Source organism: Diospyros lotus, chromosome 8, assembly GCF_014633365.1.
Source record: "Diospyros lotus cultivar Yz01 chromosome 8, ASM1463336v1, whole genome shotgun sequence".
NCBI classification, from domain to species: Eukaryota; Viridiplantae; Streptophyta; class Magnoliopsida; order Ericales; family Ebenaceae; genus Diospyros; species Diospyros lotus.
In genome coordinates, this window is record NC_068345.1 from 41,812,815 (window position 1) to 41,833,351 (window position 20,537).

General features: G+C 35.5%; 2 protein-coding genes and 1 non-coding gene across 4 annotated transcripts; 1 reads left to right on the forward strand and 2 right to left on the reverse strand.

Moving 5' to 3' along the window:
* Positions 1–690: 690 nt before the first annotated feature.
* Positions 691–818, forward strand: LOC127809010 (small nucleolar RNA snoR111). The gene has a single exon (XR_008025021.1). It is a non-coding gene; the product is annotated as a small nucleolar RNA snoR111 (small nucleolar RNA).
* A 1,267-nt stretch (positions 819–2,085) lies between these two features.
* LOC127808050 (E3 ubiquitin-protein ligase COP1-like) lies at positions 2,086–10,847 on the reverse strand. Of its 2 annotated transcripts, XM_052346371.1 has the most exons (14): positions 10,433–10,846; positions 9,073–9,150; positions 8,370–8,525; positions 7,357–7,707; positions 6,365–6,522; positions 6,184–6,249; positions 5,866–5,944; positions 5,215–5,370; positions 5,025–5,123; positions 4,130–4,234; positions 3,853–4,032; positions 3,303–3,413; positions 3,053–3,226; positions 2,086–2,459 (listed from the first exon to the last, which is right to left on the reverse strand). In XM_052346371.1, exons 1-13 carry the CDS (start codon positions 10,760–10,762, stop codon positions 3,056–3,058), a joined length of 2,040 nt encoding a protein of 679 aa, XP_052202331.1. In that variant the 5' UTR covers positions 10,763–10,846; the 3' UTR covers positions 2,086–2,459; positions 3,053–3,055. The 2 variants fall into 2 exon arrangements, with proteins under 2 accessions (XP_052202331.1, XP_052202332.1); XM_052346372.1 differs by lacking the exon at positions 9,073–9,150 and having other exon boundaries at positions 10,433–10,847.
* Positions 10,848–12,176: 1,329 nt separating this feature from the next.
* Positions 12,177–16,866, reverse strand: LOC127808935 (ubiquinol oxidase 4, chloroplastic/chromoplastic). The gene is made up of 9 exons (XM_052347673.1): positions 16,488–16,866; positions 15,822–16,017; positions 15,496–15,589; positions 14,995–15,110; positions 13,916–14,024; positions 13,435–13,503; positions 13,005–13,076; positions 12,773–12,820; positions 12,177–12,606 (listed from the first exon to the last, which is right to left on the reverse strand). The coding sequence occupies exons 1-9, from the start codon at positions 16,634–16,636 to the stop codon at positions 12,386–12,388; spliced, it is 1,074 nt and encodes a 357-aa protein (XP_052203633.1). The 5' UTR covers positions 16,637–16,866; the 3' UTR covers positions 12,177–12,385.
* Between the last annotated feature and the right edge of the window lie 3,671 nt (positions 16,867–20,537).

Genomic DNA, 20,537 nt, shown 5'->3' on the forward strand with positions numbered 1-20,537 from the left:
AATATATTTATTTATAATTTTATAAATATATTATTTAATATAATTAATTCAAATATATTTAAAATTATTATATATTAATTTAATTATTTTATATATATAATAAATTAAAATTAAATAAAATAATAAATTTTGGCACGAGTTCAAGCTCTAGATCTCCATCAGCCATTCGATCCAAAATTAACTCACAAGCCAAGTTTAATCTTAACAAAATCTGACTATTGCAACCCCCTTTTGGATAGCATCACTTAGAATTAGCTTGAAATTTTAAATAATTTTTAAAGCTTATCTGATTAAAAAAAAAAAAGAAAAATATGAGAAACCCATAAATAGTCAAAGTCTGTAAGTCTTTTTTTTTTTCTTTTAATTTTATTTTATTTTTTGAGTTTTAAAAATGGAGCAATGAAATTACTAAAATAGACTAAGGGGGGTAATGTGGTAAATAAGAGATGAAAAGGCGTCTAGTGTGGGAAAATGGATGGGAGAGCCACCCTGCCTATAAATTTCATCCCTTGAACCACCTAATGGATGGATGTGTCATTTGCCGTCTTCTACTGGCGTCTAGGGTTTTTGTGGCTGCAGCGCAGGGAAGAGGAAGCATGAATCTCTCTCTCTCTCTCTCTCTCTCTCTCTCTCTCTCATTTTGAGCTGAGCAGATGATTTGGATCTAACGATGCCTCTGTCTGGATTAGGGAAAATGAGGGACAGAAGAACAATCTGTTGCTTCATACAAGACCAGAGGTGACAAAGATGATTTAGGCGAGATATCGTTTCAGTCGTCATTTCTTTCGATTGACGATTCGATTGTTGCTCGTCGACATTCATTCTCCTTTCTCAATATTTGCTTTTATTTTTCATCTTTTTTTCTGTATTTCTGGTTTTGCTCACGTAGACGAGAGAGAGAGAGAGTGCAGATGATGTGCTCTGATTCTTTCTTTCTTCACTTCGAATCAGTCGGACGGATTGCCCTATCCATGCGGAACTTTGTGCAAACACCGATGCGCCTCCCGTTGTTGTTTTATGTGATTCTTTTATCATCATTTCACATTCAGATCTCAGAATCACAAGAAAGAATTTTTGTGATTTTGGATAAAGTGGAAGGATAAACTTCTCAAATCTACTGAACTTGTTAACATTGAAGATAAAAAATGGAGCAAGATGGAGGAAGTAAATTAAAAAAAAAGGAATCTTACATAATCTCGGGTATGCCATTGCCAAGATTATTGTATTATATATTTACATTAATATGATGGATAATATATTACCTTAATACATTCATTACTGTACATCAATTCACTGATAGAAGTTCATGATGCTATGACACGATTTGAGTTGGTTTTGAATTTGCTTTTGGGTTTTTCGAATCAAAGCAAATTTGTACTGTTGATTATTGTTTGGAAGGATTATTTTATTTTGCCCGAAAAATATCTGTATCTCGAAAATACTGCACGCATGTTTAAATAAAATTCAAACAGATTTCATCTATGATGAAATTCATCAAGGTGATCTGGACAGACTTCAACACAGATGAAATGCACCAGCAGATTTCATCACCTGCCAGTTGTGAAATCCGCCCAGCACCACGAGCAAATTTCATCTGTGATGAAATCTGCCCAAAGAGTGGCGGACTTCATCTGTGATGAAATCCGTCCGACAATTTTTCGATAAATCTGTGCGTTAACTATTTTTGGGCACTGTAACACGACTCTTGTTTAGAATTCGTTTCAAATCACCCTGTTTTTGTAAAGATGAAAAACGTTTTTGTATTGAACGCTGGTTGAATAAATACAGGTTGCCCAAGAGGTGGGATGGGAGCTTCATTAATGGATGCTTCGTCAAATGTTGATGGTTGCACTTCGAAGGCTTGTATGGAGAAGATGAGAAACCAAGAAGCAAGAAGATGGGTTTTATGGCTTTTCAGCCCCGAGTTACTTGCTTGTACAGTTCTTGTAATTTACATGTGCAAATTATATGCAAATAACACCTGAATCATGGGAATTCAACAATTCTCTTTCCTCTACTTCTGCATTTACAACGTCCATGGTTTATCTATTTTGGGCCCAAATAATAAGTATCCATGGCCAGCTCTCAATGAATTGATTTTTGTCTGTTTTGACTGACTGACACTACGCAGTGCACATTCTGTCTTTAATCTGCAATCATCAATCTCTCTCTACTGATCTTATGGAATTACAATTCTCGTCAATCCAACACCATTCCATCAACTCCCAATGGAGAAGGTTCCAACCGGTTGTTGTGCAGTGCAGCAATTAACTTGATCATTTGCAACCATGAAAGGATGCATGGTTGAACACCAAGCTACGCGATGCGCAACAGTAAATTTACATTCCATGAAATACAAATCAAAGTTCATACTCGATGCTGCTGTCTCATGATATTATTTGCATGCAGGGATCATCGGGGGCCAAGTTGTTTCCTTCATTTCCATGACTTCTTTCATCCTGCAAAAGTGCAAATCATATTCAGCAGATGCAAGAGTTGTAAGCCCCCAGATCCTCAAATCAAGAAATAAGCGAACTTACAATGCAGCTAGGGAAGAAACACACATCAATTTAGCAATGAATTGGAAGCCATGGGCAAGGCTTCAACAATTGATTCCATAATCATAAGGACAACGTCATTGCTTGATATTTTATGTTTGTGAAAGGCAAAGGAATGATCATATTTATATGCAATCTTCTCTTTGCTTCTCTGCAAAGACTTTTTTAACAACTTGAAACTTAACTTGTAACTTTCCCATCACAAAGGAACAGCCTTATCTTACTATCAAGACACACATTGAACGTTCAACCAAAATGAAAGGCCAGTTCTATTGCCAAAGCGGCAGTAGTTTTTGCTAAAGCAGGGAGCCAGTTTTAGCATGAAAGCAGCCGTTATAGGAAAGGCCACGGCCAAGCTCAAGCTAAGTGAAACCCTCGTGGGTTATCAATTCCAACCTGTTTTAATTAAAGAAGAATATGGAAGATTAACGTTTTCCAACATGATTCTTTTCATACTCCTAGAGAGAAAAGTAAGTTTCATCCTTAAATTTTACCATTCAAGCAGCAAGTACAAGCACTTTAATTGTTCCTTGACTATTAGCAGTTAGCATCGTTGGGCTATCACTTTTCCAACATACAGCACTAATGAAATATGACCCAGGATCATCTTCAGCTTCATTAGGATCTGAAGATGTAAACCGGTGCCAAGCTGCAGGCCTGGAGATAGCCTGAAAGTGAATCCCAAAACTTTGTTAGTATGAGATCAAATATCAATTATTCCAGCTCTATGACATATAACACAACCTTGTGGTAGACAAAAACTTCATTTGTTTCGCTGCCACATGCAATATATTCGCTATTTACGGTAAGACCAACAAAATTCTTCTCATTTGTGTGGCCTCTGAACGTGCGCAGCTGTGAGATTTAGAAACAAGAAAAGGAGCCAAATTAGTTTAACTCCAGTAAAAAGAAACGTTAGGATGTATCAACCAAAGAAATGTTCAATGCTAATCCAAGTTGGAGCTATGATGATCATAATTGATAATAGGAACACATTTAGTAAGGAGCAACTGTTTGACAAGAGGATCAAACAAATGAAGTGTAAGAATTCATAAATTTGCCTTTTCTTAGTCCCTCAATAGCATCTTGGGAATTATAACCAAGAAGCTACAAAATTTTGTCCATGATGCATGAACAGGATATTATATATTACCGAAGAGAACTTCACATAAAAATACAAAATATCAAGCCTTTGTCCCACTATATTACCCAAGTGTTTCCCATGAAGGTTATGAAACTGAACAAAAAAATTGCACAAATATCACCAGTTCACACCACAGGCATGAAGACTTACAGGTATATTTTCTTTGACATCCCATAAGCGCAATGTGCTGTCAGTGGATGCAGATGCAAGTTCATTTCTGGACAAAAATTTTACATAAGAAACAGCTTTTTTATGCCCACTGAAAACATGCAGCGGCTGGCTGACATTCCTCAAGTCGTAATAATGAATGTGATGATCAGCAGAACCTACCTGCAAAGGATACATCATTATCTATCTGACTATATATTAGGTCATACATGATGTCTATATTCCTTATCAGAGAGGACAAGGACAGTAAGAAACATACTGCAACATGAAGGTTGGATCCTGGATTATACTTGACAGAACATATATTTGCTTTCATATCAATACCAAGCACACTCTTCTCCTGCTTTGTGCACCAAATTTTGACCTGTTGGGACATTAAAGAACAAACTAGTGAACTGAAAAAACATAGAAGAAAAGGTTAAATATTTTACCACATTGCATCAATCTAACTCATGACAAAGGAGTTAATATTTTCCAATTAAGGACCTAAAAAGATGCTGAGATATTAAATATAAATATAAGAAAGGTTAACGTGGGTGGTGATTAGTTTTTTAATTTTCCAAACCTGAAGTCAAAAAATGGATTCCCCAAAAGAAACTCAGACATGCAAAATGACTTGGACTAAAACGACCACAGAGATGAGTAATACGTGGATCAGGCAGGATCACAAAGAATAGCATCCAAACAGTATTACCCAAGCAAGGAATCAACCTTTGCATAAGAAAAAGAGGTATTAACATCAATCACGTAGACATCCATGAACAGGCACCTCTAAGAAAATTCACCTGTAACAACAAAAAGCATCATGCTATTTGCCAACTTTTATGCAGCAAAGAAATTAACTTATAATGATGCTTAAATCATTATCCGGACTTGATTAGGTAATAGCAAACACTTGTATCTGTAGGGATAAATGCCATTTTGATTATCGTCCTAGTATCTTCCTCAAATGTATAACCAAATTAAAGCATAAAAAGATGGTAAAACAACATCCCTCCCAAAGTCTGACACTGAAGTTTGTAGTACTGCCTGCAGAAAATTTTTAGAGATTACTCTATTCTACTTAAACTTCTGAGCACCATTAACCTCTATTATTAAATTAAGATGCAGCTTGACAAGAAGAAGAAATTCAATCTTTCTTATGTTTCAAGTACCTTGCAGTCATCACTCCCAGATACAAGCATTGAAGGATCAGTGCGTGAAAAATCTACACTCCATGCTCGCTTTTCATGTTCCTCATACTCCATGATGCTCTGGAAAGATTGTTTCATAAAAGTCAAGAGTGCATCTCATATTAAGCTTTAAAGGGAAATGGAATGTTGAAAACTCTAGAGGAGATATTACCTGTCGAGTAGTTACATCCCAGACAGTTACTATTCCCTCATAATCACTACTGGCTATTTGGTTTTTTGTGCACTTGTTCCAGCTCAAGCAACTAAGTTTGGACCGCGTGGACATTTCTACAACAGGGCATTGCACATCTGCTGGTTCATTCACCACCTGAAAAGCAAGATGCGGTCAATTATTAACTAGTTACCTGAACATATAACTTCCCTTATATCTTGAAAGACAGCTAGCTATGCTAGTGCATGTAGGACAATTATGGAAACCTAGGATGCCAGCACTTAGCCCTGGAGCCATTAGAAACCATTTTGCAGAAATCAAACTTGTCATATGATACATCTGAGATCTCTCCCCTAACCATTTCTACAGACTAGATGACTGCAACACTTGATCATATTGCAGCTCAAACATAGGAGCATGACGTCACATGTTCTATTGGGACAATAGGGATAGGCTTGTATAGATTACTAGAAGTTACTCTCAGAATAATTTTCTTGTAACAATTAAATATCTATAAAAATAATAAAAAATATACACTTTTTTCTTCAGTTTAATCATCTAAGAACACCTTTGTTGAAACACAAGGGTTAACCTTTGTTTCATAACATTACCAATTTTCATATCAAACCAGAACTTTCAGTCAATACCTACCGAAGAAAATTCGAAAACCTTGATGCGCCTTGACACTCCAGCAGTTGCAAATAACTCATCATCCCGATCAAATTCTATGCTGCAAAATGAAGGAAACTAAGCAATAATTGATGTGATTAATGCAGAGAACAGAGAGAGAGTATCAACCAATTAGCATGTGTATCGTCCAGTTCTTGAAATCATCAGGTCTCTAATACAGATAGGAGTTACAGTTTTCTTTCTTTCTTTCTTTTTTTTATGAATGTGAGTTAATTATGTAATTTGAAATACCTATTTATTTTTGTGGATGAATACATAGTTACAGAAAACCTGACTCACCTTGATACAATATTGGCAGAGTGGAAAAGATCCCCATGCCTAAGTTCAGCAATGACCCTCAGTCGGCTATTCATAGAATATAAGAGAGATTCATGCATTCAGATTTGCATGAGAACACCCACAAACTTCATCAAAAGGTAAAAAACACATTTGTACGCTAAAAAAAAAGAAAACCTAGTACCTGTATCGTGTAAAAGTAGAAAGCACAGATTGGAAATCCTCAAGCCCTGAATGATAGCCCTCTTTATTCATGGAATTTGTGTCCTTTTGTTCCTGTTTACGTGGCTGTCTAGCCCAATGTCGTCGCTTTTGCAGGTAACACTCTTGTAGATCATTGAACTGTTCAAAAATAAAAAATTAAGCAAGAATCTGAACAGAAAAAGATAAATAGAACAAACAGAACTACAGATCAATTGGCATAATTTTTCATGTCCTTCCAATTGTCAGAATTTTTCATGCTTGGAGGGTGGCCATAACCCATCCACTTTGGGAGGATTGTTGTGCAGAAGTTTTCAAATAATGTGATTAAAAATAGCCTGACAAATCAGAGAGCCAGCACAGATGAAGCAAAAGGAGGAGCTAGTCCCTCCTATTCAGATCATCTTATCTACTAAACAAAAAGCCTGCTTTTGATGCAGAATGATATCAGTAGTTAGAGAATGAAATAATAAAGTCAGCATGAGGACCATGAACATCATTGATGAGAACCAGAACAGAAGAGAAAGAGGAAAGAAGAAGAAAGCAGAAAGAGAGAGAAGAGAATTTTTCAGAAGATAAACATATGCTAACATTGTTTTCAATATTATGCCAAAACTCTTAACAGAATTCACTGCAGCCCTGCCCTACATGTGTTAAACCAAATCCATGGGAAATTTCAAAAATAAAACACATATAAGATGCAAAAAGAAATCCTAAATAAGCAGCATATGTAAAGCTACAGTTATTAGAGTTTTGCTCCTTCGCAGTCTTCCTTAGATGGGCCAGTCTATTGTTGCTCTTGATGACCTTAATTTCTTTTCAAGGAGTCTTGATGACTATTGATCCTTTATCCACCAAATAAAGAATTGGAACCTTCTTGTGTATTTTGCATCACTACCAAGCATGAATGATACGGTTATTCAAAATCCAACCACCGACCCCCATATTTTGGACAAGGTTCACGAGAGTACCAACCTGTGCATGGACCCTCCTTTTCCTAGCTACAGCAAGTCCTGGAGTAACATGTTGTATATCAGACCCACTGTGTGCATCCTTTCTGTCAACCATTTTAGAGCTTACAAGAGCCTTTAGGTCAGCTTTTCTGTTTGGTAGATTGCCTGCACCCATCGGGCATTGGCCCTGTATAACTGGGACATTAGACTGGTTACGTCTATCAATCAATGAAGGCCATGCCTTTGTTGCAGAAGGGTCATCCACAAGCATCCTCAGTTTCACTGGATATCTCTCTTTTGCCCAATATAACTCCATTCTACGTCTCTCTACAGCATTTATATCCTCCTTAATGTACCGTAAATCATTTTGTATCTACAAAACAAAAATGACAACATCAATTTGGTTTTGTTGTTTGCCACGAGAATAAACACCCGTCTTTCTTAAACCGGCCATGTTGCCAATTTACACAAAGCACAAAACAAGGGAATTAATGGATCTCAGATTGGAGAAAAACCAATATATGTTATGAACATTTTATATGTGAGCCCAGATTCATACGTCTATTTTAAGTAAGTCAAATATAACAATGATCATGAGTATATTTTACAATTTGCTGCTAAAAACATGGCTTGTAATTCTAGCAATTAGTGACTAAGATCTTGCATGTGGACTGGCATTCCTGCATACAGTCCGAATTGACTGCACAAGGAACCAAGTTTCCCAAAGCAACCATACTGACACAAACCAGCAGAAGGTAACTCCTGCCTAAAAGTAGCTAATGACATTTTTTTGACCTTTCTGCAGCTCTATAATAACCTGTTACAGGGAGCGGCAACACAAAGGATGGTCACATACAGCGAACAAAGGTCTACTATTTGGAGTTAAATTCTTTATGTAGGTACCCCACAGCAAACTTCTACAGGCAAAAACCTCTAACATAGAGAACTTTAACTTACGTGTGTCCGTGTTTGTGCGTGTGTGTATGGCATGGGTAGACAGAATATAAGAAGGGCATAGAGCGATAAGTCAATAACCTCATTGAGCTCTTCAAGCTTTTGTTTCCTTAGGCAATGCAAAAAGTCAAGGAGAATCTGCATATTTGTCTCAGCTTCTTCTTGCTCCATTTTTCTCTTCTTCTCAGCAAGTAGAGACAAGAGGCTGTCTAGCTCCTTAACTGACACCTCAAAACCCTGTCTAACAATCACACAAAGTCACGTCCTAATAAATCAAAGCAATCTAACGTGAATTGAAAAACATAAGGGAATAATAAGCTACAACAATTGGACAAGTGACTAAAGAGTATCTACTGGAAAAAGATCCTTGATATAGAGAAATCTATTGCTATCTGGGCCATACATAATCATCATAATCACTTTTGAGTCATCAATATTGTACATGCAACCACTCATGGAAGCATATAATAACAATCAGACCACAAGTAATCAATAGTTAAGTACAGTCAGACCACAAGTACAGGAATTTACTTCTCTGTCCTCTCCAAAAAAAGGAATGAATCTTTTGTATCACCAAGTGAAAAGAACTGTATATCATCCTTACAAGACAATAAATTAAAAAACTGTATATCATCCTTACAAGACAATAAATTATGTAGCAAGAGAATTAAGATGCTCCTAGAAAGCAAAAAGGGAAGACACTGCAGCCATTGTTCACATATCATCAAAAATATTTAATTACAATTGGCCAAAATAAAATATATTCAGACATGTGACAGCTGACCTGTTGCAGTGCCTGACGTAGCTGTTCAAAAGGGGTTGCAGATTTTGCTATTTGGCGAGCAGATGTCTTCTTTAATAACTAACAAAATTGACAGATGGTATAAATCTAGTATCATTAGAGATAGTTACAATGTGGTGATAATTTCAAGAAGGAAAGAAGAAATATTGGTCTTGCTACACATAAAATCAAAGTGAAAAAGATTTTTATGAATTCAGAAAGAGCCAAAGAAGGCATCATAACTTCAACCTTCATTTTTTAATCCAGATCAAATATAACACGGTCTGCTGACTGGTTAAGTTCTCTAATATTTTTGTCTCTGATTTCACGGTACAGTAAATATGAGGCGGACAAAAAAACCCAGGAGCTATCTGACATCCAGGTCTTAATATCTCAACCTCTGTTCATATATACTACATGATGGCTACCATGCCCTGCTCTTTCCTGTCAATAAAGGCCATTTGGTAAAACTAGGCACCTCTAATTTGAATTTGAGATGTCCAAGATCAACTCCATTGCTACTTCTCTACATAGTAATGCAGAACCAAAGACATGAGTTTGTATCTTTGTGCATGTCTGTGAGAGTCTCACAGAGAAAAATGTCGTGTTTTGGGGTTCATTTATCAGAAGAAGATGAGGCAGTGACTCTTTGTTTGTGCGTAAACAGAAATTGGACATCATAACAGGATTTGAATCTGAGTTTTTGTGCCCAAAATGGTTAATGGACCAAAAATTATATAGAATTGAAAAGGGGGCAATGGCAGTAGATTGGAGATGGAAAAAAAGATGCCCAATGCGTAAAAGCACATTAATTTTTTAAAATAGTTTAATGAGATTCCATTTCCTTTCAGCAATCTACGTGAGGCTTCCAAAACAAGAAGATATGACAGAGTAATCCCTCTAACTGTTCCATAAAATAATAGTCGTGATTTAAATTCCTTATACAAGTCAAACAAATCAGCAAATGCCGCATACAAATAGAACAGCCTAAGCAAAATACTGATTAAACTAATGCCAAGAGGATCAATCACAGACCCTCATGAAACCAGAACTTTAATGCAAGTTTACCTCAGACCTATTTACTCAGGATTTGAAAAATTTATGCCTTTGTTAGAACCACTACGATTTTTCAAGTCAAAAGGAAAATAAAATAAAATTAAAATCCAAAAAAAAGTAATTTTAATCCGACAAATATCTATTTCGTTTTCATTTTCATTTGATAACGCAACCAACTCTATGTCCGCATTTACTGTTGCTGGCACAAGAAAACCATAATGAAAAATGAGCGAAGATATAGCGATACAGTAAATTAAAAAGCTCATTAAAGTCCAAACGCAAAGAAAAAAACAAAAAAATTCACAACCTTATTGAGCAGAAAATTGGGGAAGAGGTGGTTAGTGGTGAGATAGTGAGCGCAGCAAGGGCAGTCACTCTTGTTGTGAAGGTGTCTCACAATGCACATGTAGCAGAAGCTGTGGCCACAAGCCGTCAGAAACGCGTCCTTGATGATCTGCATGCATATAGGGCACAGGAAGTCCTTGTCCAGCTCCACCGCCCCCATCTCCGCCGCCGCCTCCTTCTCCGCCGGCGCCGGACCGGGAGCTGAAGCCGACACTTCGCCTGCTGCGTCGGACGTCGCCGCCGGCTCCAACTTCACCGACGGCACCAGCGCTCCCATCGAACTGTCTCCCATCGCTCGCTCCCTCTCGCTTTCTCTCTCTCTCTCTCTCTCTAACACACACGAATGAATACTAAGAACAGTTTTGAAGACTGTATATATATCTGCACTAAGATACACATTGCCTGCGAGTGGCTTTGTTTTAGAGAGAGAAAGAGAAGAGATTTTTTGTGAGGGTGAAAACCGACCACGTTACCGCTGGCGGCCGTTTCTTTCTTTTTTTCAGTTTTATGTATATATATATATATTATATATTATATTTTGAGATTTTCAAATTTATAAATAGTTTTCCAAGTAATTAATAATACTTTTTATAAATTGTTAATTCTTTTTTAAAACATATAAACACTTTTGTTTACGAATTTTTGAAAAATATTTTTAATTAAAAATAATATCGGTGACGTTTATCTACCTTCGCGGGAATTTAACGCAGCAGTTGAAACTCGCATCAGTTCAGTTACCTGCGAAACGACGTCGCACACTGTTGCTCTCTGGGTTGGGTTGGCCTTGGCCTTGGCTTTGGCTTGGCTTGGCTTGGCTTGGCTTGGCTGCTGGAGTAACTCGCTTTCAAACCTGCTACTATATTTTTTTGTATTTTTTTAATTATTTAATTTTTTTATTATTTCTATTACATCATTAAACTTATATTTTTAAATCAATTTAATTCTTATACTTTTCATATTTTTTCGTGTAATAACTGAAATTTTTTATTATTTCCATTAAACTCTTAGATTTATATTTCAAATTAATTTAACTTTTATATTTTGAGAACATAATTTATATTTTGTCATCTCTTTTTATTTTATTTTTTTATATATAAAAGTGTAAGAAATAAATAAACTCGAAAATGTAAGTTTATAGTATAATCGAAATAACAAAAAAAATAAAATATAAAAATTAAATTGACTTAAAAATTAAGTTTAGAAATATAATCCAAATAACAAAAAAATTTGAATAATTACAAGAAAAAATATAAAAATATAGAAATATAAATTTGGCCAACTTGGTTTCTTGCGCCTCATATAAAAAAATTAAAAAAAACTGAGTTTTAGATTAGATAATAAGATATTAATTAAACAATAAACCTTAAATCTTAAATTAATCTTGATATTATTTTAATTATGAAAATTATATATAAAGTATGTGTATATATGTCTCGTGTTTATTATTTATTTTGAAGAATGTGATGGTGGTTGTGGAAATGGTATTGGTAGCATCATTGCATGAAGCCAAGCCCCATCTGAGGATGTGTACTCTGATACATCATCAAAATGGTAAATCCCACAAAATCAAATAAGCATTGAGTTCCAGTCTCAACCACCATTTAAAGTAATGATGGCGCAAAGGTGAGAGATGACATTGATGTGAGAATATGTTCAGGAAGACTTTACCATGTGCATCGCTTTATACTCTATTGATTCCTCTCATGGACCAACCATCACTGTTCTCAGCAGCAATCAAATCCTCTTCTTCCCCTTTACCTTTATCATTATGTTCAGTAAAGAATTCAACCATTACAGCAACCGCCATTGTTATCTGGGAAAGAACACAAAAGGGTGGAGGAAATTCTATCAAGAGCTATACAGTATTGCATTTCCTTCTTTTCATTTTGTTTGTGTGTGTTTGGCTTTTGGGGTATTACATTCCCTTTGCTTGAGAACTGAGAGATTTGCTTATACAATCTACAATGCCTTCACAATCTTCTGTTTGGGGCAGCACACAGCCCGATTCGCCCTCCAAGGTATCCTCTGGATATGAGTGAGGAGATCGAAGGTTCCCGTGAGTTTGGCAGGCCTTCATCGTCTTGCAATGTTCGCCTTCATCGTCTCTGATGTTCAAGAACACGTCATATAGGTTCTCTGAAACAAACACAAAGTTGGAGAAAATAATAATGCAGTTGGTTTAGTATATGGTTTGTTATGCTGTCATGCCAACATTTATGCAGTAAAGAGTTCATATTTGTGTGCATATTGTTTTACACAATCTAAACTACAAACTAAAACAAAATCAGACTTTGGAATGTACCTATTTTTGGCCTTCTAGAATTGGGAGCTCTTGCAGTTTGAAATTCATCTGGAAACAACAATGCTTAGGACTTGAAAAACCCGCCTAATAGAAAACAAGAAGAAGAAGAAGCAAAGCTGTTCTAAAACCCCCCACCTAACCCAACCTAACCCACAAAGGAAGGGGGGGGGGGGGGGGGGGGGGAAGAAATCATCTTATTTTCATAGATGGGGCAGTGGAAGTTTAAGCTTACCAAACAAGTATAAATCGCCCCCGGTGTAGTATTTCACAGCAACCTCAGGTGCAGGCAATTTTTTTAGCTCCTCTGTATAAGGATCATTCAACATGATTAGTTAATGGTTAGGAGCCATGTCCCTAGACAGTTGTTTAAAGTAGAAAATGTAGGGCAATCCATTCCTCAGCTAATCAGATGGTAAAGATCATCCATTCAATTTTTGGACACTAAAGGATGCTTATGTGGGTATAACATTCAGAAGAGCCCAATCGCTTTTAATCAGGGCGACCTTATAAGATTATTTATGGGTTCAATCAACTTTGAACGAGTTGTGTCTGTACATGAGCGAGTGCAATTTATGAGTTCAATCAACTTTTAACGAGTTGAGGCTGTACATGAGCAAGTGCAACCAAGCAAAGTGTACCAAAGCTTGAACTCTTGAAAATACCTCCTTGTGTCTTGATAAATTTGTCATAAGTAGCATATGCATGGCTCTCTACACATTCAGAGAAGTGATCTGCACCAAAGACCAAAAATATACAAGTTAAACTATAAAGAAAAGAGTTACAGAATTTGAGGCATTTTCTTCTTTTTATTCAACGAGTTGTAGACCACGCAAGGACAGACCAAAAGAATGAACAAGCAAACAAAAACAAGTTAAACCATAATCTACATGAAAGGTAGAAGTCATGGCCACACTGTATTTAATTGTAGGTTAGTAGAAGGCATTAAAACTTTGCCATTTTGAATATAAAAGGCAGAACTATTCTCTGCTAGACCATTTTTACTAGAACTTTAAAAACTATTACTGAGGTTGCACATCTATCTACACATGTTCCTCTATTTGTTCATCACCATCATTCATGACAAACAGAACCACATCTTGACCAAAAATATTAAATAAATAAAACGAGAAACCATATACTTACATGCCATTCTTGGACTTAAAGCATACATAAAGACTGTCATGAAATAATAAAAGATTGCTATATGTTGAGCAAGAAAGCGATCAAACCACCAAGCGTTTCCTCCCAGTTCCTGCAATAATAAATGCCTAAAGTCAATAAACTCCAACAAAACATGTACAGTATAGAGAACACTTAGCTGTGATTCAGAAACTGTATCAAGAAAATTATTAGGTTCCAACAACAACATAGCAAGCATTGATCCAACTATGTGGGGTTGGCTACATGAATTCTAGTTTGCTAGTCATTTCTATCTAAGGCCTTAATCTTCCGTGAGCCCCTTATAATTAATATCATACCTAAATGTCTTGTAATAAGGTTTTGATTGGTCTTTTTCTACCTCTTTTTCTAGACACTTGTTCCATTTTATCCACTCTCCTCACAAAAGTCTCCATTTCTCCTCAATTCTCATATAATCAAACCATCTTAATTGTGTCTCATGTATCTTATTTTCAAGAGGAGCCATTCTGACCTTATTGCGTAATCTAATTTTAATTTTATCTTTCTTATATGTCTATGCATCCATCTTAACATCATCATCTCCATTATACTCATATATTGCACATGTCAATGCTTTACTACCCAACATTCAAGAAAAATAGTAGGATAAATTAAAAAATATGAAGCCATTGAAGTAATTTGGAAATTGCATCTTGAAATTTTATAGATAAAGTTAAAAATGTGAAGCCATTGAACTCTAAAAAGCAAGCTTTAGCTTGTGACTCTCTCTCTGGTAAAACTAGTTTCCACAAGCTACTTCATCCTCATCATGCCTATTTCTACTTTCTCAAACCAAGCTATGTTGACAACCTTCCCCCAGTTAGATCATTATACTAAAGAATGAGATGGAAAAAGACAGATGCAGAGACCACGCAATACATGAGAAGACCAAGGTAAAAAGAAAAAGTAGGACTATCTCAACCATATATGCCACGGTGATAATTTTCCAGGACACCTCTTGGTTCCTTATAAAACATCAAGAAATAAAAGAAGGAAGGTAGAAAAGATATGAGATCATGAGGGAGCTTAAGGAAAAACATTACTTCCATTATCAGCAGATGATGCATCTCATTCCAGCTCTCAGCAAAGTGCACTTTCAGATAATCTGCTCTTCTCCACCATCCAAAACTCTCGTACATGTGTAGCACAGAGATAAAGGCTGCAAATTCTGAGATTAATATAGAGCAGGCAGAATTTGCAGTATAGATCAAATAGGTTGAATAAACAAGCTTTTCAGGAATCTGAAATTCAAAGCCAATTTAAAAAAAAAAAAAATGGGAGTTGTTACAATCCTTGGTCACATTTGTTCAGTTATGGACAAGGACAACATTGAGAAGCCAACCTTATTTCTCTTTATACTTTTTTTAAGATTACAATTCCAAAATACCTGAAAGGCCTTTTGTCTACTGCGAAGTATACACAATCATTTGCTTCTGGACAAGAACTTAAAACCTTCTTGAGAGAAGCTTCAAAGTCACTTTTTGTTTGCCCCCCAGAAAAGAATTGAAAGAAAACAAGATACTAATTATGCTCTTGGAACTCACCAAAATAAGGAACTCTTGCAATAGTTTCCAGTACAAAGAACCTTGCATAGTGTCGGTCATGATACAGAGTATCAAGTATCTTTATCACTGACTCCTGGAATGAGTACAAGGCCAAGAATCAAACTATAAACAATTAACTATTTCCTTAAATAGAACCCTCTACGGTTCCAGCTCACAAGTCCTATCAAGGAAGGAAAAGGAAGTAAACGAAAATAGACAACGAGGATACATTTAAGGGCAGCAAAATTGGGGGATGCACATTGCCAAATTGCTAGTGGAACTGGAAAGCGCATTGAGTAGAAGGAAACAAAAAGGAGGAAACTTACTGTGAGTAAGATATTAATAGACTGTTCAAACTTAATAACCCATCTTTCCAACCGGCTAGAAGACGAACGTCTTGATGATTCCGGATCAATTTCTCTCCCATCATCAGCAGGAATAGTCTTTGGTTGGAAAGAGTCTTCCACGGCCACTTTCTCCTGATCATCTTGCAAGACTGTTGCTTGGACTCTGAACAACTTCCTACACAAATTGCAAAACCAACAAAGAAGTAGCAATAAACACAAATAGGAATTTCCAAAACAATAAGCTATTTATCTAGAATCCCTTAACTACCCAACAAAACTAATCAAACCCAGAAGTCAATACGTACTTTGCGGATAAAAACACAGCAAAAACTAAGGAATAGCATGAAAAGGGCAATTGAAGCTAAAATTCCAAAAATTAGCAAATCTATTGCAGGACATCATATCCAAGACCAGAATCATAATTTTCATAATGCCCCTTTGGATGTGCTAAAGCCTTAAAGTTTATGGCCCTTGATAAGCTCGATCATGGTCGAGAAAAGACAGCATCTTGCACCGGTAAGTTCAAATTCTACTTTACTTTTCTCGTCCACCATGCCAATAACTGAGAATTAAAAGTTCGAAAGAACTTCAAATTTCCCATATGTCGTAACAGAAATAGAGATGAAAAGTTCAAAAATTCGAAACCTCGCTAGAAATGGCCGAGGACATAGAGGATTAAAGTTGAAGCGGCTCTGGTAGTTCAAGAGACATGGATTTCTGTAAATTCTTGCCTTGAAAGACGACGCCGATGACACCGTTACTGTATTAACCGTAGAAGAAAAAGGAACCGCCATAGCTTCTGCTGAGATTGCAGAGGAACAGAACGGAAAATGGAATGTGAAACGGGAACTGTCACTTTCCCGGGCAGAAACAAATGGGGCAGCGAGGTTAGGCGTGGTAACGTCCGTGCCAAATCTGGCCCTTTCAAGACCCAAGAAGAGAGGGGGCGTAACTGAGAGAACTTTAAGACGGAGGGGTTGATTTGGGGAATCTGATGGAGAAATTGTCCTTATTAGCAAACAGATCTTTTCTCTTTCCGAGACAGCTGTTGTGTCGTTTACTCTGGATCAGAGGGCTGCCGGCTTACGACTTCCGTCGGCGCATATTCCCCTCTTGGGGGCTATTGGGCCTCGGCCCGGTTCACAATGGCCCAACTTCAAAACTTTAAAAGCCCATGCTTCATTCAAATTTTTTTTACTGAAAACCACACTAAATTATAGAAAATTACAGAACAATTCTTTGGTGCACTTGTGAACTCTTCCAAGAAATAACAACTTGAACAGATGCAAGACGACACCTTTAAAATTTGTTGTCTTAAAATTTTTCGAGACGACATTTTAATATTTGTTATATCCAAGAAAGTGAGTCTAATCGAAATCCACAAATCGAACAAATTGACTCAGATGATTAAATCAATCCGAATCAAACAATTGATTAAACCCAATAAACCAAATTAACAAATGAACATAAATCATATAAATTGAATTGATCGAATAAACAATCACAAAAAAACAATTAAAAAATAACTAACCGATAATCCAAACAAGTTGAAAAGCCGAACAAAAAATTGAACAAGCTAGAAAATCATATAACTAGTCAATAACGACATTGTTTTATAATCATAAAAACGATGTCATCTTAAAATTCAATCGATTCGATTATTTTCAACCAAAAATCAAACCCAAATGGAAAAATCTAATTCTCTTAAAAAAATTAATCGAACCAAACTGAATTTAAAAAATAAATAAATAAACAAGCTGAATCAACAATTTCGATCGGTTCAGTTAAACTAAACTTTTACACATTCATGTTCCTAGATCAAAAAACATGTTAACTCCTCACTTTTGATGTATTTGTTTAGAAATTCAAAACCAACGGTCTCAAAAGTTATGGATACTCTTCCACCTCTTAATTTCAATTTTTATAAATAAACGAGTGATTTATTCAATCGATGTACGACTAGAACTTTATTCAAACTATACTTTTTTGCTCTTATATACTTTTCTACATGAACTAACTTAAACATCGGAACGTTTAGTTATTTTTTTTTTAAATAAGATATCATATACTCCTAATTATTCTCCTATAAACTAAAACTTCAAAACAAACATTCTCATGTAATTATAAATTTATTATTATATATCGATAACAACAATTCTTAAAGTTTAAAAAATTCTAAAATGTTTGAAAATAAAAAAAGACAAAAGCATATAAAAAATATATAAAATTTGACTTTGATGGAAGCAGTGTTGAGTATTCTAATTGAATTGGTAAACTTTTTTGGGTGCATGCCACCCACGTCTCAATATGAGTTGCCTTGTAAAACTATTCAACGTATTTAGTGGCACATCATAGGTCTATGCCATGCATGAAATTCTTCCTTTTTAATTGGTTAAACTCATTTTTTCAGGTATTAAATCCATTTTTTTATTTTTTTGATAATATTTTTAAAATTAAATTTTGAATTAATTTAAATTTTATAATTTGATTTTTTCATATAATAACTTGAATTTTTATTTATTTTGATTAAACTCTTAAATTTATAACTTTTAGTTAATTAATTTGTATAATAAAATACATATTATATTTTATTTACTTTATAATATAATAGAATATATATATATAAATTTCGCTTTAATTGGCCACTCAAATTTGCAGCTCCATAATAATTGGATTAGACTTAAAAAAATAATAATAATAATTGGATTGGAGGCCACAGAGGGCCTCTCCGCCGACACAATCAACAAGTCGACCCGATGTGATTGGTGCTCCACGAAACAAATGCTTGTGAATCAGCCGACTCAACACGTCACCCCGGTCCCACGACCGTCCAATGGCCCCACCAATCACTGACGCAATTCTGCCATTTTGTGTACCTTTTTAATGGGACCTCCCTTCTTGATTCTTTCGATTTTAACTAATCGAATCGAATTATCCTAAGGGGATGTTTATTAACTAAGATAAAAGAGAGAAAATGTCAGTATGAGAAGCATTTCGAATGTTTGATCTTTTCAACGTGTTTGTTAAGCTTATCTGACCATTTCTGAAAAAGGTCTCACGTGACCTCTTATCTCCTCCTTTAAAGAAAAATTTATCCGATCTCTTCCATCGGATAAATTTATCTGACTCTTTCAAAATAAGTCTCAATTACTTATCTACCTCTTGTAAGATAGTTAATGCCATTTAATACATTTTAAATATTTAAATTTATTAAAAAGCTTATTTATTTATCTCTTATAATTAATATTATTTAATATATTTTTAAATTATTATATGTTTTGACAATTTTTAAAATTTAAATGACATTATTCATTTCATTAATTTTTAAAATTTAAATTTCTCTCCCTCTATATATATTTTATTAACTAATATAATTCATTTCATCAATTTTTAAATTATTTTATTTAATTTTATATTTTATTATCTATTATGAAAATATGTTTTGACTATTTTTAATTATGTAGGTGGAATTATTGTAATCCTAACAATTATTATTTATACTTTTCAACTCTTTTTAAATTTATTTTTGAACTTGAATTTAGAAAATAAAATATTATTTTTAATTTTAATCTTAATTTTTTTGACAATTCATATTAATCATAAAATACTATTTTAATCATAAATTTGATAATAGGGATATTTTGGTAAAAAAACCCTTATCTTGGTGCTTATCATATATATTAACAAACACGTGGAAAGAAAAAATACAGTTACCAATGGATTCTAAAAAATTTAACAAACAGTCTGATAGAAATCTTGGAATGCTTCCTGACCTTATCTTGATCATTCCATATCTTGGTCCGGAAAGTATCCCAATTTTATCTTGATACCACCTTATCTTGCTCATTTTAACAAACGCCCCCTAAACAAATAATTGAATCGAACTATTTCATTAACCAAAGTAATCGAAATCGAACTAATCAATTTTAAATTTAAACTAACCAAATCAAAAATCGAACAGAAACTTACCCAAAAATTGACTACCATAATGCCGAACATATACAAGAATGAATAGAATTGGACACAAAATAAGATTAAATGAACATGATAAAGAGAAACAGAAACAAAAACAAAATGGTAGCTCAAGATTGTACCGATGGCCGATGAAGAAGCACAAATCTAGAGATGAAACTAACCTCAAGGCTGCAGCGAGAAAGAAGAATAGTAGTTAGATGCTCGATCCAAAGATAAACGCCGAGCAACAAATATGGAGTGAGCGTTAGGAACATGGGTTTTGAGGTGAGGCGGCCTCTTCGACTCTTCGTCTCTAAGGGATAGTGGTGGTGATGACGACCGTGGATGGCGATGGGGGGTGGCCAGCAGAAAAGAAGAAAGAGATTTCTCTCCTGTAAGAGCGAGGCACGGACTCAAAAGGGTCAAACAGCTACCACGAGAGGGTTGTGGACTAGGAGAAGACGATCTTCCCACTCTGCTCATCGACCTTGATATGGAGTTTCATCACATCGCCTTAGGCTGGGGCGCCGACGAGGCTGGTGCCGATCGTTGGATCGTCCTTCTCAAATGACCCAACATTGCAGGGGTGGTTGTAGTGGTCCACAACCCTCTCGTGGTCGTGGTAAGGGATGGAGAACTTGAGAACCTGCGTCACGACTCACCAGCGAGGTAAGATGGAGTCATGGAGAAGGAGAACAAGACAGGAGAAGGCCATTGAGAAGGGAACCCGCCTGAAGTTGC